Below are 20,049 nucleotides of genomic sequence, written 5' to 3'. Positions count from 1 at the left end.
ACTATCAACTTCGTACCACACGGCCGCTTGTGTATGGTTGCTTAGTGACAACTACCAATAGCTGATTAGTTTGACTATTCCATTTTTAAATAACCATCTGTGTTCATGTAATTGCTTAATTATTGTACTTACCAAGTTGATATTTATTAAAACTGAATAATTACAAATAAAATGCCATCATCAATACATCATGTCTTTAAAGAACCCCAATACTTTAGAATATCAAAATAAAACTAACGCTGCTCCGCGTTGACTACCTCCTGGAATAATGAACTAATCCAAATAGTACCACAATATTTGTTACGGTTGAACGAACAACAGAGTACAGTATGGGACAAGACGAGTAAGTAAGCCGACCCACAAAGTAAGTTAGTAAGTGTTGTTGTTTGTACTGAAATCTGTGATATTGTCAGTATTTGAATCATTATTTAATATCGATAAAGTTATTTATTAGAAACTATAGTGTTAATCGTTTTTAGAATTAGGCTGATTTGGTTGCTCTCTATTATTATATCGTTACAACTAGGCCGGGTTTACCACCAACCAATACCTGTGTGATGGGCCCTTGTACGTTGCCGAGGATTGGGTACTCAATTACCTAAAGGTAGCTCAGCTTAAAGATGTATTGTCCCTCTGAAAAAATATTTTTTTGTTGAATATGCCATTTTAATATCATATAATAAATTAATAGTTTTTTTTTGACAAAAAATTAGATCGAAAACAAATTTATATACCTGAAAAAACTTGGGTTTTTGGTTGAATTTAACCCTTTATTTTGTCATTTTATACGTGAAAACATTATTATTATGTTTTAATTAAAACTACAAAATAATCTATTAAAAGTGATTTATTTTGGGGACAATACATCTTTAAATAAATAAATCAATTTTCAATTATGTTTTAGAAAACCTGAATAATTCAATGGAACAACCGACAATACATAATTTGTGTAAATCATTTTCTGGTCAAAAACTATATAAGAATGGTGATGTCGATGAATGTAAAGATGATGTTATAAGATTAACAACGGATAAGCTAGAGTATGAAAGGCAGCTTGATCATCTACTTCTGTGGATAGATGGCTGGTCTCACGATCAGGTGTGATTTTTTTTATTCTCTTAAATCCTGACTCGGAAACCATTTGATGTTTCAATATTATAATATTTCAATTTCTTATTAGTAATAATTAAAATTTCTTGTTAGGCAAACTAGTAAGAAGGGAAATCCTACAGTTTGCAAGCTGAAATATAGAGAAATATAAATATCTAGAAATAATAGTTTTTATTCATATTTTATTTTTTATATACTTTGTATCTTTATGCATTTTCATATGGTAATCCTAAATACATATTTGATTATTTAATAAGTATTCTTGAGCCTTTGAGTTTACACTTTCAAACTAGTTTGTGCCCAAATATGGTAGTGATAATGATGAGCGCATTGCATTATATCACATAAAGTTTGAAAGTGTACACATAGCTTTATAGAGCAAATGTGATTTAAATTCTTATTTTTTGTAGCGATGTATAATCCTGGAAGGTTTGATATCACGCAGCAACTTGAACCAATTTTCGTTTTTGTCTACCGCCCTCTTGCCCACTGTTCATCGTGATTTTATGTACACATCAAAACAAGATTTTCCCCAGAATAAGTTCATCCCTCTTAGTACACAAGTAACAAGAAACACAAAGGCAAGACGTAGGTTGAAGAAATACCATCGCTTAGAAAGGTACACAAAACAGTGCAATTATTATATATTTATATTTATGCCATAAAACGCAGAGAGTGTTACAGAGTTGCTATCCAATCAGGTGTAAACAATACCATGAAAGCCCTAGTGGTCTAATAGTTAGGACATCTGCATATCAAGCAGAAGGTTCCTGGTTTGAATCTAGGTTGGGGCGACTTTTTCTCATTCTTATAGATTTCTTCATCTTGTCATCTCAAATTAATTAATAAACTTTCAGTATATCACCGGGTCGGCGGTTTAGAATTAATGTTCTTTGCCTCTTGTGTTTATATAAACATTATTGTATACTTCTAATGATTTTATTCATATTTTACTCATTCTGTTGTGTGACTGCAATGTTTTTTTAAAATAAATATAACATTAAATATGTGAATAAATAGTTACTGTATACTTATCGTAGCATTAAGCTCTGTCTTCACTATCACACTTAATGTGACATTTTGTTGTCACATAAAGTTTTATAGTGTAGACAGAGCTGTACTCATTCTTGTGTGACTGCATTTTGAATAAATACAACATTACATATGTGAATACATAAGTTGTATACTTATTGTAGCATTATACAATTATGTGGTTAGGTTTTCTGGTCTAAACTGGCATCTTACTATATTGAAAATAAGTACAAACTTAACAATCGTATTACTTTACTATTATTGTTTATGATGTTGTGCATTTAATTTCAGTGCTTATCTTCAGTTCCGTAGTGACATCACAGAATGCAATTCTAAAATTATCCCATCTCCAACATCAGATAAAGAAACAAATAAAGTGAAAACGCAGTAAGTCAGACACAATTTATAAGCCAGTGTCTAAACTATCAAACTGTATGTGACAAAAAACAAATGTGATGTTCCCAAATATGGACATGATGGTGTCATACCACTACCATATTTGTGTATATCACTTCCATGTTTGGGCACACACTTTTTTCTAGTTTGATAGTGTAGACAGAGCTTAAGATTTCCAGTAGGTAGTATTTGTTTAAATATTCAATAAAATAATTAAAAATATTCTGAGAAATTGATTGACAAATGCTGCGTTTAGATTGCTAAATTTGCACAAGGACATCTTAACAAAAAGGCTTCATTACTTAACATGCAGTTGTCCTAATGGTTTCTTTGTATGTACAGTATTCTGAAAGAATTAAGATCTTAAACATTTTAAAATTAACTTTTTTAAATCAGTTTGAGAATTTTAACTTTTATGAATCCTCTTGTATCTTTATGTTTGAATGTTGTCTGTATATTTTTGCATTGTTTTTAAGAGGGCCTCTTCAAGTCAGCTGTACTCCTGTAGTGCAGCTGTTAGCGCTACCCTTGTTAATGCAGCTGTTAGCGCTACCCTTGTAAAAAAAGGTGAATAAATAAATTAAATAAATATAAACCAAAATTATATTGCTATTCATTTTAGTAATTACAAATCAAGATGGGATTTACCAGGTTTATCAAAAAGTACTTCTAAGTTACCCACAATTCACAGAGGGCTTCCGGTGAACTTTAGAAAAACACAGAATGCCGGAAGCAAGTCAGCCCCTGCTGGGGGTGTAAGGTAAGGTACATGTATGGTAATTAGGATGAAGATGGAAATATTAAAGTCATTTAAAAGATATTATTATAAATATTAATAGGTTATTATACTAATCCAAAGGCAAATGAATGAAAAATGACAATGCTGTGGGTATCAGTGGCTGGATCTCAATGGAGATACAAAATAAAATAAGCACTGAAAAAATTTCAATGCTGTGGGTATCAGTGGCTGGATCTCAATGGAGATACAAATAAAATAAGCAATACCCTAAATCAAAACAGCCAGAAAAATTAGCAAAGCTTTCGGGCAACACTAGCCCGTCATCACTAGCCCTTCATCAGTGCAAGTGAAATATTTCCTTATTTCTTTTATTGAAATTACTCTTTCAAAGTCAAATTTTAACTCCATGTTTGTATTTTTAAATTTTGCTGTATGTATTAATATTATTGTAATCTTTATAATTACAGAGATTATGTGCTTCCCTCTTTACGAAGACACGTACAAGACACTCGGATGGCAGGTGATGGCAGAGATTATGTGCTTCCCTCTTTACGAAGACACGTACAAGACACTCAGATGGCAGGTGATCTCCATCAATTCAACCTGACAAAAGTACATTATGAACCTGTGCTGGATAGATCAAGTAATTGCTTGCTAAAATCTTTGTCAGAAATTCAACTTAACAGAACACGATCATCGTTGGTATGTATTAGTGTGACATTTTTTTATATTTAATGTATTGCTGATTTAAAGAAAAAAATTATTTAATTTAAACCTGATAACACACAGCCACTATCACTCACAGACATTTATCATAACTCATCAAGAGGGCCCCTTCATAAATTTAACTCCTGTGATTTGATGTTACTTTCGTTCTATAGATCTGTTATATGTAGTGTTTGGACGTATTGCCTCTCCTGTTGGGCTGGTAATGTTACCGGAGGGAATAAAGGACGCCTTGAAACTTTCATCCGTCGGGCTGGTAAAATGATTGGTCTGGAACTGCCTTCCTTTACCGATGTGCACCTAGAACACCTCCAGAAAGATTTCGAACGCATTGAGTCGGATGCCTCTCATCCTCTCCACAAAGTGATCATAGACCAACTTAATCCAAGTGGTAGATTGAGGCTCCTCAGTGTGAAAACAAATCGATTTGCTAAATCCTTTATTCCCTCCGGTATCATCCAGTACAACAGGAAGTCAAGAAGATAATTTTATATTGTAATTTTTTTGATGTTTTTATATGAATGGTTTTATGCTATATTTGTTTTTATAGTGTTTTCTTTGTTATTATGACGAGCAATGAATTTCCTTTTTGAGGATCAATAAAAGTTATCTTATCTTATCTTATCTTATCTTATTGTCAGCATACACTGATCACCTGCTATAAATAACGTGAAATAAAAATAAACAATTAGTTTAAATCAAATTCTGTTCCTTCTAAAATATTGTTTTATAATGACGCACTTGTTTAATATTAAACAGTCCGGAAGAGACCCCAGACACTTAGAGCCTGTTGTACCCAAACCTGATGAGGCTTGGCAGTTATTTCATTGGTATACCAACTTTTGGACAGGTAAATTTGTTTTTATTGTGACATAACTAAAGACCAACTCAGACAGCCGAAGATGAAACGTATTGACTTATCGGTGCTATCCGAGTTGAATCTCGTCTTGAGATAGCATTGGCCGTAATTGTTAGGTCGTCGCGAGAACATGTTTAATTTTCGTTGTACAAAGCTGTCTAATTTGCCCTTTAAAAAACCATAAAAATAAATAAATAAATAATCAACATGAGTAGAAGTAAACATCCTGGATCAGTAAGATATTTTATACATAGACACATCATTACCCTTTGACATTGAATGTTTTGTATTATTTAGATGTTCAACGTAATGAGTTTCTGCACATCCTAATGAAACGAATGGACGCACGACAGCTTTATTTTGTTTCTAGTATTTTAACGGTAGGTATTTTCTTTTTCTAAATAGTAGCCCCACTATCAATCAATACCGTAACAACATCAAGTCAATGTCTGTACTGGCTTCAATGACTTTGAAAATGTAAACCTGGTATACCAACAAAAATAGATTTCATTTGTATCTAATTTATGTAGAAAACTGCAGTGTATAAATCTATATTTTGTATTTTTTAGTTGAAAAAGTACCAAGATTTTATAAGTTTGCTTCCAAAGAACATTGCATTTATAATTTTACGGAATCTTGAACCAAAGTCTTTGTTAATTGCGGCTCAAGTGTCTCATACGTGGAATGCATTGTCAAGTCATAATGAAGTATGGAAGGCCAAATGTGATGTGATAAGTATCGGTAAGACGTGAAACCTTATTATTATTACAACAACAACAAAAATTTCAAATTTATGTTATATTTGATAAATAATAATATAATTTCTGTTTTCCTCCAAATCTACAGAAGTACCAATTCCAGAAAGTGGAGTAAAATGGAAAGAAGTCTATCGAGACAACAAATATTTGAAACAAAATTGGAATAGTGGACAGTGCAGAGAGAAAGACCTGAAGGGACATACGGCAAAGTAAGACCACTTGCTTAGCTAGCTAGCTTAAAGTTAGCCACCACTAAAAACCACAATCCCTTGGTCCGACTGGCTCAAATGTCTGGTTTCTGGAAAGTTGTGCTTTCAGAACAGCGTAACAGGTCAAAATTCAACAATTTTTAACTCCTCTTTTTTTTAGAGTTTTAACAGTAGCATATGACGGTAAAAACAGACTGGCTAGCGGCAGCAAAGATACAACAATCAAAATATGGGATGCAAAAAGTGACAAACTTCTACAGACTTTAAAAGGACACATGGTAAGGATATTGAATCCTTGATAAAATATTCAATATACTGGTTAAATATTATCTCAAATTACTACTGTATGTGAAATATTTAATTAAGCAGGATAATAGAGCATTTCAAGTGCAAATAAGGACTTGTGTACTATTCACTAACCTAAGCAAATAGATTTTAAATATCCATTAGTAGCATTAAGCAATACTGTATACTTGGCGGTATCTAGGCTTTCTTTCCTATATTATTGTAGTTATATTATTATTATTATTTTAATTTTGTTCTAATTTAGTATGTTTATACATTTTTTAATGTTTATACAAATGTTATTCTAAATTGTTTAAGTAGTTTGCTGATGCTTTTACGGATTTTTTCAAAAGCTTTTTCAACTTATTCTAAAGGTTTTTAATCCAATCAGTGCAATAGGAGACCTACTAGATAGTGATTAAGTTTGCTTTTTAGGAATCCTGTCTTTGCCTGGTTATGTGTGATGGTTTTTTGTCTGTTTTTCTTTGTCTACGTTTTGTATTGTATTTAGACAAAATAAATGAAATGGAATAGTTTCCTATATTTCCAGTACTTCTATATATGCTGTTTTCTCAGTATCATTTTCAATCATATACTAATAATCACATGCAAAATTGTTTTCTTACAGAAAGGAGTTTGGTGTTTACAATTTTTCACTGCTAATTTGCTTGTTAGTGGTTCCTACGATTGTACTATCAAAGTGTGGAACCTCCGTACTGGATCATGTAGCAGAACATTGTATGGGCATCAAGGACCAGTGTGGGCAATGGTCCGAAAGCAGAATATATTAGTATCAACTTCGCAGGATAAAACGGTATGCTAGAGTTAATGGAATGCTATAAAAAATGAATGCTGCATCTCCAAAACTGTTTTGAATGTTCCCAGCCATGTAGGCATTTACAGTATTAGCTACTGATACTGGAATCTACTGTATTTATTGTAGAGCTCTGTCAAACTTTATGTGTCAAAAAAATGTGATGTGCCCATATACTGTATGGACATGATGTCATATCACTACCATATTTAGGCATATCACTACCATATTTGGGTACATCACAATTTTGGTCAAATTAGTTTGATAGTGTAGACAGAGCTTAATGTTTGGTATGGCAGGAGGCTTATCATTTACCACACACGTAAAATTTGTTATATTTATATATTGTAATACTTTATATATTTGATAACATGTAATAACAATTTCTTTAAAATAATTGCCTTTAATTAAAGTTCTTTATTAAATCATTTAATTGGTTGTTAATTCACTATTCAACCATGAAGGTATTAAACAATAAATATATATTGTACATTTGTATTATAATATAGGCTAAGATATGGCACATAGGGCGGTGTATGTTACAGCATACCCTCACAGGACACACACAAGCTGTCTTCTGCGTTGACATGGATGATGAATGTTCTATTGTCATAACTGGATCAGCCGACAGAGTAAGGCACTTCTTTAGTTTTTTATAATCTTGAGAAGGTTTTACTACATATAACGTTTTTTTCTTAATTTAAGTTTTATCGGATGTCAAAAATTTAAAATATGATTAAGGATTTATCTCAAAATTAATCATGATTACCTTTTAAATCTCATAATAAAGCTTATCTTAAAGCTCTGTCTACACTATCAAACTTTATGTGACAATAAATATGGACATGATGATGTCATATCACTACCATATTTGGGCACATCACACTTTTTTGTCGAACTAGTTTGATAGTATAGACAGAGATTTATACACACATTATCTGGACAAACACAGTTGTATTTTAGTTTATTAAATTCAACCTAAACATTTCATCTGTAGTCCATTAAATTCAATAATATAAAGGCAACAAATTCACTTATTTATTTTCTGTATTTTGTTGTCAAGAGCATTCGAATTTGGAGCAGAGAATCAGGTCAACAGACAAAGGTCATTTGGGCAAGCCAATCTACATCTATAATGTCCATCAGTTATCACCATGGTTACATAGCCTGTTCTGTTAGTGAGATCATATCACTGTGGAGAATAGACACTGGTAGCTGTATTAGGACTTATGATGAACACGAAAAACGGTAAATATCTCATCTTATAAACTGGTCTTGAAAGAAATGCAATAGCTTATAATGTAAGGTAAACTCTTTTAGATGAATTTCCTGTGTGTTTTTGTATTATTAATTAATATTATGCTTTATTTCAGAGTTGAAAGTTTAAAAATACGAGTTGATAATGCTTCGGACCCAGACAACCCATTAGGGTTGCTGGTGAGTGCTGGCCAAGATGGCCAGATCAAATATTGGGATATTTTAAAGTAAGTGAGATTTTATTTTATTGCAATCTTTTACTATTTGAAAACCCCTGCCATAATACTTTCTCCCTGTTCTTGTTTGGGGAACTTTCCTTTCCCAACAAAGTAGTTAAAATAACATTAACATTGTGCTAGCCAGCATTGACCCAACATTTCATATTTTCATATGTGAAACTTATTTTAAAGCCCTGTGATGTGCCCATATATGGACATGATGATGTCATATCACTACCAATTTAAGCATATTACTACCATATTTGGGCACATCACACTAGTTTGATAGTGTAGACACACTCAATAATTAAAACCTATGTTTTATTAACAGAGAGAAGAGTACACAAACACTGGCTAGCAATTCACAGGTGAATTGTATAATTTGTGATAAAACAAAGATTGTGAGTGCATCCTACGACAACAAGCTGCGAGTTTGGGATTTCAATGGCGGCAATATCTAACAATAATATTCTTCCTTCACAAATGAGCAGTACACAGTAGGCTCTTGATGTTGTTTTTAATGGTGTACTTACTTACTTAGTCCGGGAACTTATATGACTATTTTCCGCCATAACTTCCTATCTGCCATTGTGACAGCCATGGTGTAGTGATATCGTAGTAATTGGTAATACTGCCCTCAATTATTAAAAAGCCATAGCAAGGGCCCTGCGCATGCATGACCATAGTTCTTATTACACTATGTTTTGTCATAGGATTGAATAACATTGAATATAAGTTACGAGTGCTCCAATAGTTGTTTGAGCTGTCGTCATAACTTTTGTTTATTTAATGGATACAGTATAGTTTTATATAAACAGGCGCTACAACCCTCAAATTAACCATTTCGGAAGGTTTACATATTATTTGCATTTTTTAAGCGTAATAAAGACCTGAGAATCCAACCATGTTATATATTGTTTAATCAAATATTAAAATATCGTACTAAACTATGTTTATACCCTATTATCTGTATTTAATATATTTTATATGAATACAGTCTAATTATATAATTTATTATTAAAATGGTTTATAGATATTCTTGTGTCTTTCTTAAGTCGAAATTATGTATGCACTCTTCCTACAGATTTGTTACTGTATTTTTTAAATCAGTCTAGCGCCCTCTAGGTCTATCTTATTCGTCGTCCCAAATGTAAGTGAATTATTTTGCTTTGACTTTCATATCGGTGAAAGGGTCTTCTTATAACGTATGAATATTGAGAAATAATTCCAGGATGAGGAATAATTAATGATATTTATTGACTCACTTACATCCGTGGCACTGTTGAGGTGTGTCAAAACAACCAGATAATAAAGATAGAAAAATACTACCAATTTGCAATAAAAATACACATAAAAAAAATTAGTAAATACCATAATAATATTTAAGCCAATTAAAACAATTCCCAACAATGAGGTAGGCCTATATTTATTTGCTGTTTGCTAGTAAAACCATGTTATTCATTGTGATCTATATTAAGATAAATATATTCTGCCATATTGTCAAAGAAATACGCCTTAAATATACATTATGTTTTTATAACATTAAAACAATAATTGCTGATCGATCGTTGATGCGCGCAGGACGCGCGATGTCTCTAATGATCAATACCATAGTTACCATGACAATCGGCTGATTCCGGCGGATGAGTCATCTCTCGTGGGTCCTATTCTCAACGAGTCGAGTTTGATTTTGCAAATTGCCTCCAATAAAAAAACAACACTTGTCATATCGTGTGATAATTAAAAACTAATCCAATACAAGAATATTGAGGAGTTATCGGCTTGTCTTACAGACGAGGTCATGTCAAAGGTCATGTCAATGATAAGTTTTTGAATGTTGTCCCAAAGAAAATCGTATAATTGAATGACCATTTCCAACAGCTCTCTACTATGAAGAAGTTTATAATTTTAATAATTGAAACAATGTTTCATCGAAAATGTGAATAATTTAAGTAGATTTAAATTTATTTGGATGAAACATTTATTACTAATTCTTCTTCATCAATATGTAATTATATTGTAGTAGCTGATTCATTTGTTTTTAAATAGCTTTTGTATTATTTTATTGATTATTTCGTTGAATAGTATAATAACGTATTTTCGTTGAGTACGTATAAATAATATAATAAATAGTCCTATAGAGTATATTAATTTTGTTTATTTAATCTACTATCAAGTATTTGTTAACTATGAATTTCCAGACCTGGTCAGGTTGTAGTTCTACATTTTCGTAATAATATATGAAAATAAATATTTTTTAATTTCTTAATCCATAACGTTTAATTAGGCGTATAACTTGCAATTTCGCGTGTAAAAAATTATTAAGAAAATTATGTTGATAATACAGTGTGACGTCACACAATCTACTACACTAAGTATTTACAATATTACTAATTATCTTTGTCAAAACGAATGACTCATTTATTTACCATCGTTACTACATATGCAAATTAGCCAACTTAAGATTCCATTCGGACATGTAAGATCTGGCCTTGGTTTGTGGAATATAAAATATGTATAAACTTTAATAGTCATCGATCATCTAGCTAAATTAATTTTATCATATCCGAGTACTTGTATTTTTAATGTAAATTACTGTTTAAATATTCTTAGGCTATAATTATAATTAATTAGTTTAACTATTATGTATTGAAAATGTCATTTAAAAAATGAATACATTTTTTTGTTTTTGGTTATGCCGGATAAAATATTATAATTTGTCGGAGGTCCTATATAATGGCCTCACATCATTAGTCGGTTATTCCAATGTTTAATTAGCCTATTAACTATTATGTATCGATAATTAATGTCATTAAAAAATGCCTTACGATTGAATGTATGAATACATTTTGATTTTTCGTTATGCCGGATAAAATTATAATTTGCCGGAGGTCCTATATTTATTATAATTGCCCCCACATAATCGGTTATTCCGTAATGTACAATGTTCTATTTTAGAAATTTTAAGTGTATTGTAAATATTGTACTTTGGTGTTCCTTGAGCACAGGAATTTGTGGAAATGAAATATGTTTACAAATATTTACAGGCACATAAGAAATTAAACCGCCCGATATATACTGAAAATGAACTGATTAATTCATAAACCATAAAGATAAGGAAATCTGTGAGAAAAAAGAAAATGTCGGTCCAACCAAGATCCATGTAAATAGTACATTTTTTAGACTTTTTATCATTTTTATGTAGCTTTTTGTTTATTTTATTTTGTATCTTCATTGAGATCCATCCAATACCAACAACATTGCCATTTTTCAGTAATTTGCCTTTGGATTTATTATCTTATTTATAAATTGTTTTTGTCGAATAATACGTAATGTGTAATGGGCTTGTTCTATTTAGTAATTTCATCTAAATAGCTTAAATTAATGTTTATCAATATTATCATTAATTTATTTATAAATTGTTTTGTTTAAAAATGATCATGATACATCGACAAACAATCAGAACGCCAGCATTTATTGATATTTAGGTAATTAATAATCAAGTCATGATGACGTAATACACAAACAATAGATAACTTGTAAATAAATATTAATTTTGTTCATTTTGTATTTTGATGGGAATGGTGATAACCATATTCCTGCTGCTGACCTTGTAAATCATATTCAGCTTTGCGGTGTACGCATCTTTTATTCGTCATCAGTTTGCGTGCATTCATCATGTAATGTTGCGGTCGCTTCATCATTGCTCATCATCAATTCTATCATGGCCACTTTGTGTTAACTTCAATTGTTCTCTCAACAATTGTTATTTATTGTCAATAAACACTTGCCTAAACTCATCGACGATGACCAACTGATACAAGGAAGACTTTCTCTGATATCATCAAGTTAAGCTTATTGACTTAACGTTTTGGAAGAAAAAAGCATTTAGTCATGTTGGAATTAAATATGAAATAAAAAGTACTTATCCTTCCGGTATCCTGTGCAAAGCGAATATTTCGAAATTTCAAGGATTTTTAAAGTTAATATAGAGTAAATAATAAATATTGAAGTTTTTGAAGTTGTTGATCTAAAAAACAATTTAAAATAACCTCTCTCCAAATGAAAGAAAAAAGGCTCTAGTCATGTTGAAATTAGATATGAAATAATAAGCACTTACCTTCCCCCGGTATCCTACTGCTGAAGAAGAAGAAAGAATATTTCGCAATTTTCAGGATTTTTAAAGTTATAAAGGAGATAATTAATTAATTATTAATTTAATAAATTAAAGTAAATATTGTTTTTGTTGACACAGTAACCGTTAACCTGGTTTTTACAACATTTTTGAGTAAATCATTAATTTGATGAGTTTGTTAGTAACTTAGAAGAAGGCAAAACAAACCTTTGAAAGTTTCCTTTCTCTGCTTTCTTGGTTAGTGCGCCCTCATTTAAGTTATTCGCAATAAAATTCAGTGTTAAATGCAGGTTATTTGTTGTGACGTAATACGTTATTTACATGAACGATTTGAATAATATATTATCATGTAGAAGAATGAGTCATAGCCCTAAAGCATACAAGATACAAGAATGGTGGATGCTTTAGCAAAAATCGCTATAACCGTCGGTAAAGCGTAGTTTACACTTAGTTAGAGAGACGCAATGCAAGGACGTACGCGTAACGCAAGCGAGTGAATAATCCATCGCTTGTGATTGGTCAAATCACGTACGCTGCGTTACATCCTTGCGTAACCTCCTTGCGTTGCGTCGCTAGAGTGGGAACCAAGCTGAATAAGACCCGGCGGCATAATGCAATTAACATTATTGTCAATTTTGACTCGTTCGATGAAGATAATGATTTAAATTTATATATTTATAATTTAATTATTAGTAGAATTGTATTGGAATCAATTTCAATTTGTTGTGAATTCAGTCTAGATCATCTTAACATAAAGGTGCGCGTGTTAGCTGCGTACTGCTTACTGTTTGAACATTTAAAGAAAACAATAGATAGACCATATCACTTAACGAAATTATGAAAATTATAAGCGTCATCATTGCAAAAACAAATTAAAATAGTAACTTAATATGTATATTATTAGAAAATATCTAGAGTGTAAATAGTCATGCTTTTGATGTACGCAATATGCTGTGGATGATGTTTAACCATTGAGTTTAATAATCATCGTGTACGCAATATGCTGTGGATGATGTTTAACCATTGAGTTTAATAATCATCGTGTATTCCGAATGTTTTGGCCTATTTATGTGTTTTGTATTATTACTCTTACATAGTTATTATTTTACTATCTTAAACATTAAGATTTATAATAATAATAATAATAATTAAAACTCTACATTTGTCATAAATTTCAATTAACAATGGATGATCAAACAACAGTGCATTCATGTAGCTTCCTGGTTTTTAATGTGAAATAGATATGAAAAAGCTGAAAACAAGGAGTTTCAGGAATTATAAATTTTATTTTCTCGACTTTGTTTTATCTGGCCCTATATCGAATGATATCAAGTATTAAATCAAATAATATTTTTGTTGATGAGCAAATTATTTTATCAAAAATATTATTTAAATCGGTAATAGAGATCAGAGGTCATTTTAAAATTGTGTTTAAGAATATTGCTAATCAAACAGATTTTTGAGTCGAGAAACATAGTTTTGTATCGTATTTTTTGCTGCACAATTGTAGAAATGTGTAGCAAAAAGGTTGTTTCTGTATTTAGATTTTTGGTACAGTATCCACACTGGTGAAATTATTTCGTTGCGTTGGATTTGTTTTTTTTTCGTTTTTTTTTATTCAAAATTCGATTTCGTTATCATCATCAACGTCGTCGTACAAAGGTTACATCAAATGATCAACACATTTGCATTAACCATTAATTCAACCTCCTCACTGCGTAGTAAAAAATGTCTGACCCATCATAAAGAAAGCGACCCTCAACACATTATTACGTTTGTTTACAGCCATAAAACGCAGTGAAAAGAACGAAGAAAGTCAGTTTAATATCTTCTACAATTTACGATTAAGTCGTTTGTCGCGAATTCAATTAGCAAACGATGAGTCATCATATGTTTAGCGTTGGTATGATTGCCAATGTCATATTTCCATATGGCATTCAATATGTGCTGGGGAGATATTAATCAAACTGACTGCACACTTACACAATAATCGTACGGTTCCTTTTCGATCGGAAAATCGCTAATCGAAGTCGTTCACTCCTCGATGCGCACTACAGAACATACCCTGGATGCTGCTGAAATGTGCGTTCACACACGATAACATACTGTATGACTAAATAACGGTATACGCTTCAGATTGACAAAATGCATAGACATTAATTTATCCGATTTAAATAAATAAAAAGGAAATACAACGTTAACGTGCACGATAAAAATAGGACTGTCGCAGATATTTTTACATCTTATTAACCAATTTTACTATTAATATACTGTGACTATTATTATAGTTCAAAATACCATTTCCATTTGAACACAAACATTGTACATCTCTCTTCGTTATGTTTTAAAATATAAATGTTGCAGATATTTTTACTTCTTCAAAAACGTTTTAAACGTTATGAAAACGCTTATTACCGTGACTATTATTATAGTTGTTCACAATATCGTTCGGTTTATATTGGGTAATCATTAGCAAAACAACGTCAGTTTAGATGGTATATGCATACAAATGGAACATAACTCGCCTGCTAGTATCATCATCTCTTTACGTAAATAATTTAGGAATCGCATAACACATAATGTTTATGACGTCAGCTCAATGTTTCATATACTTTATCAACTTTATAACAGTTTTGCTTAATGGATTCATAATGTATATTTAGAAACATAACTTTGCTCACAGTGACCAGACTTTATTATGAATATCGGAATAAAACCATGAAAACAATTGTTCTTTAACCATGTATGGCTATTTTACTGTTTACATTTTTTAAGCGGAAACGAATTAGAAACTATTGGATAAATATATCGGGAATTTCCCTTTTTCCGAATACTCTCTCAGTTCACAGAGAGCATGGCATCTTAATTGACGGATGATCCGGGATATTTTCCTTCCTTATATAAACCTCATCTGTTTCGTAATAAATATCTATTTATTGGTTTGATTCAGTGACAGGCATCGTGTGACCCGAAACTCATGTTTATTTATTTATTAAGTTTTGTATGATCAAATGTCTTTACATCAAGATACATCGCCTGCCTCATCTTGCACTCAAAGTCATTCAATTATTCTTTCATACATCCTGGTAAAAAAATCATCAATTTTCATTCATTCAAATTATATTTTATAGCCTTCAAATCACTTTATTTCAACCTCAAAAAGGAAAATATATTAATAAGTGTATTTCATAGAATATAAAAATATGTAAAACATTAGGTTAAAAGTATAAAAATTATTTAGGAACAATATATATATATAAATCAATTTATATTAAAATATAACCAGATATCTGAGATCTGAGTTTTCTCGATAAAAAAAACCCTTCTAATTTCTTTTTTCATCCTGGTAAAAAAAATCATTCAGTTTCATTCATTCGAATTAAATATGTTTTCCGTAATTCAACCCTTATTTTGTTTCATGATCCATTAAACAGAGGGTTCACTCTATTCACAGTTGTGTTTCAATAACTGCTGGAATGATACCGGTAGAATATTTTCCCCGTTTTTCTAAAAACAGTAAACAACACACCGAGGAGGTCTTAAGAGGAAATAGCCAGATAGTTTCCAAGATGAAAATAGTTGATTTATGAGAACTTTCACTGACATCCGGGTTATGATCTTTCGTATCTCCTCCAAAGGTCTTGTTTATATCGCCGTAGCCTCCTATGAGGCCGGTAACACAGATTGAGCAGCCATTCGTTTCATTTTTGATATCCATATTTTGCGGTTTTATAAATTTTTATAGGGTTCAATTTTTTATTGATCAGTTCTTTCATGGCTACATTTTTCATTCCCTCTCTCTCCAACCTTAATTATAACCTAAACCAATTTTTGTTTTCTGATGAATCTCAGGTTGGAGTTGAATACATTGGAATGTTTGGAGGCGTTCAAATTCGAACAATACTCACTTAACATAAGTGCGTCTTTTCTTCCAATCAACACAATAAACTTAGAACCATTGTTTGTTAATTACATTTCTAACTTTGGATTAGAATTCAATTATTAATTGTTCCAGTACATAAACTTTTAAACCTTGGACCGCATTTATTAGTTTGACTCAGAAAATCAAACAAAACTTTGCCTCAACCCCTGTGTGATATTGACGCCACGACGTCGGGCCAAAGAATTTCTACTGACTGAGTCACAAGAAGTTGGCCTGTTAAATTCGTGTGTCATTTTCAAGAAATGGCCTGATTGTGACTTGAGTCAGTGTGTCATTGTCATGAGGCTTTAAGAAGTCGCATAGTCCGTCATCCGGGTGTTTTTAACAGAACTTTCGCTGAATCTGTGCTTAGGTGATTCTGCGGTGAATCTTATGCTACGATAGATAGGAGGCCTGGCTGCGTGGCCCGGTTGTACCACCAGGCACGGTTAGCGCTACTTATGATGAGTAACAACATTTCAGTTCATTTACTTGTGTTTCTTTTGTGGTAATTTTACATATCTGTGGTGTTGATTTAATATCCCACGAATGTATAAAGATGAATACCACCGTCAGAATGTATACTGTAAATGGCTTTCACAGGCACTATAAGACGTAAGACCTCACATACAGCAGATACAAAGACAATGATAGGCAATAATAAATATAGGTATATATGCATTAAAAAAAATTGGAATAAGTCATCAGTATAATTTGAGAAGAAGGACTAAAGATCCATTAATAAATCGTTGTATGCCGGCGTGGTAGAAACGCGCGTCCAGGGAGAAAGAACAAATTTTACTTCAATTTAAACAAGTACACATTTACATTACCGTAACAATTCAATACGAATAAGCACGTGGCGAATAACAAAATGCTTAAATTTACTATTATTTGTATTTACAGTTGTTGTATTGCATTTAATTAATTTAATGTTTACTCAAAGGTAAAACACTCTACAAATACTGTATCATAATAGTACAATATATTATTAATTAAATAACTTTCAAGTTTGAAGTTAACGAACTTAAGTACAATTTCTCCTGGAAACCTATTGCCAGGGAAACACAATCATTGTTGGAAGCATTTCATTGGTTTGTAATGACGCTACTCCAACTTGTAAGTCAGACACTGATTGGCCAACACTCGACCTCCATCAATCTATTTTTAGCTTATGATTTCACCAGGCATGCACTTTTTTTCATGGCCGCAACTGTTTGACGATAGATTCGGTCATGGATTTTGCCCTGTTTCTAGTGAGAATATACCAAATTTAATTGTGAATTTTATGTGGTAAGGTAATGACACTACCGGGAGGTAACTGGCAGGGTTTCTGCAGATTGTCACGTCGAGACATGGTAGAAATTTAGAAGAATTAGAAGGTTAGTTTGATTAATTTTGACAATAATTTTTTTGGTAGGTTGCCGCTCTATCTCTACAACAAAACATACGACAGGCTGTTTGACAGCTGACTGCACATCAGCAGCGGTTTGGCAAGAAATGTTGTCATTGAAAAGATAGATAATTAATTCACAATTTCTAGGCCTATTGATATGTATCTAGGCCTAGGCTAGTGACAGCAGGTAGTAGTATACTGTATTACAATATCATTTTAGATAAGACCAGATTAGCTAGGTAGGCCTAGCTATAGGAGCTAAGCTATAATTAAGTAAATAAAAATAATATTATTAAATGGAAAGGTTTATAGCTAGCCTAGCTCTAGGCTAGTAGTAGTACTAGGTAGTAGGTAGGGCAACATCAACATCAGTCCCTTCACAACCAGCCAAAGTTTGTATTTTGTTTTATGACAATCTAAAACTAACGCGCATTTTATCATTTGTTGTCGCTGGTAATTCGTGTCCAGAAACAGACTACGCGCCAATGAATTAACATGACAAAAATACGAACTACAGTTAGGTCTTAGAGGCCATCAAAAATTGAATTTGCAGTACATTCCAAAATTTGAATTTGTAATTACGTTTAGGCCAAAAATTATTTCAAATAAATAAAAAATTATTTTTATAACCTGTATAATGTAAAGAAGGTGAATTAAAATATTTTAACCAGGGAAAAAATTTAATGATAAGTAATTCTTCATAGATTCAAATCAACAAATACATTTATTTATAATAATAATATATTATTGCTACATTTTTAAAAGTACGATGGAATATTGTAATTTAAATTATAAAATAAATCAACATAATGAAATACGGAAATGTTTCGGTATGTTGAAATTAACATTTACAATGATAGCTATACAGTATGAGTCATTGGCTACAACGATGTAATATATGATTATATTATATTGCCTTGTATTGTTGTCTATCGTCCATGATGCTCAGCTAAAACAATGCTCTACTGTAAAGAACCCTAGAAATACGTTTTATACAATTTTATTCTTTAATAAATAAAGTAATCAATTCAAAATTGATGATGTATTATTTTCTACTGTACACTTGTTGTTTCAAGCAGTATAAATTTAAGTAACAATCTTGTATTATAACAACACGTTTATTCAATGCTCTATATCTACAGGTCTAATTTATAATCATTGTAAAATAAAATATAAAGTGTATTAATTACTGTGTAAATCAACCTATTTCTAGAAATATGTACAACAGTAATATTTATTTTTATTTCACTGTAGGTGCTCTAAGAAGATGGTTATCGCATATCTAGCATTTTCAGGAAGTTGTAGTGCGTGAACTCTCTGCTGAGTAGCTGAAGACTTTCCATCAAAGTTAAAGACGCAAGTTGGTTTGCCTACGGCATTCTCCATTCATAGCACTTGAGTCACCCATTTTGTACCTGGCTAAATTTAGAAGTTTCTTGACATCGTTTTGTCCTGGTTTAATATTCCAAATATTTACCATCACCTGTGTTGCAGCAGACTCACATCTTTAATTACAATTCTGCTAATCATAATTTATTGTTTGTTTTGACTCAAAGTTGAGAAGCCTCACTTCCATTCATATCTGTTTACACAATTCATCATTACCAACTGTACAATTGCTTTCTATCAGATGTTATCATATTTTTAGTGTTGCAATCAGTCAGATATAGTTTTACAAGTCATTCTATATGACCAGAAGACACCTATGAAAATGTACTCTTTGATTTTATGATTAACAAGTTTTAATAGTACTGTAGCAGTGTGTTGTTTATTTAAAACAAATTGGTTTCAATTACCAGCTAAATGCAGTTGGTAATAGGGGCAACCATAATGGATGACTACGCATCTGGCAGTACAAAGTCACTTGCTACTACTATGACCGCAGCGACGTCAAGCTCGATTCTAAATATGCAAAGTCCGCCACCGATACCTCCAAGATCGTTATCGTGCGAAAAGCTTGCAAACTTCTTAAGTACAGATTTGGATAAATATGTTCTTATCGATAGCAGGGCATTCTGGGAATTTAACGCAGGACACATCCTAAATGCTGTAAACATCGCAAACTCTAAATTAGTTAGACGGCGACTGCAACAAAATAAAGTAAGTACAAATTATTCTTCTATTAAATTAATTTAGGATTTTACTTTAAACAATAAGGGATATAGTTAAAAGTATACCTCCATGTTTGAAAGT

At 31.6% G+C, this 20,049-nt stretch overlaps 2 protein-coding genes across 2 annotated transcripts in view; both read left to right on the top strand.

The window, feature by feature from the left end:
• The first annotated feature begins 345 nt into the window (after window positions 1-345).
• LOC140039926 (uncharacterized) lies at window positions 346-10,262 on the top strand. The gene is made up of 16 exons (XM_072085520.1): window positions 346-372; window positions 905-1,098; window positions 1,521-1,729; window positions 2,434-2,529; window positions 3,161-3,298; window positions 3,745-3,979; window positions 4,763-4,853; window positions 5,160-5,242; window positions 5,432-5,603; window positions 5,709-5,829; window positions 5,990-6,107; window positions 6,743-6,928; window positions 7,438-7,560; window positions 7,992-8,176; window positions 8,302-8,412; window positions 8,735-10,262. Exons 2-16 carry the CDS (start codon window positions 922-924, stop codon window positions 8,862-8,864), a joined length of 2,175 nt encoding a protein of 724 aa, XP_071941621.1. The 5' UTR covers window positions 346-372; window positions 905-921; the 3' UTR covers window positions 8,865-10,262.
• Window positions 10,263-17,680: 7,418 nt separating this feature from the next.
• The window catches only part of LOC140041103 (uncharacterized), a 43,704-nt gene continuing 41,335 nt past the window's right edge, over window positions 17,681-20,049 (top strand). The window contains exons 1-2 of the mRNA XM_072087495.1: window positions 17,681-17,842; window positions 19,111-19,956. Of these exons, the coding sequence (XP_071943596.1) occupies window positions 19,660-19,956 (297 nt within the window). The 5' untranslated portion in view covers window positions 17,681-17,842; window positions 19,111-19,659. The remainder of the gene's footprint in view (window positions 17,843-19,110; window positions 19,957-20,049) is intronic.

This window comes from Antedon mediterranea, chromosome 2 (assembly GCF_964355755.1).
Source record: "Antedon mediterranea chromosome 2, ecAntMedi1.1, whole genome shotgun sequence".
Classification (NCBI taxonomy): domain Eukaryota; kingdom Metazoa; phylum Echinodermata; class Crinoidea; order Comatulida; family Antedonidae; genus Antedon; species Antedon mediterranea.
The sequence above is the reverse complement of the archived record's forward strand: the minus strand, read 5'-3'. Positions and strand labels throughout refer to the sequence as shown.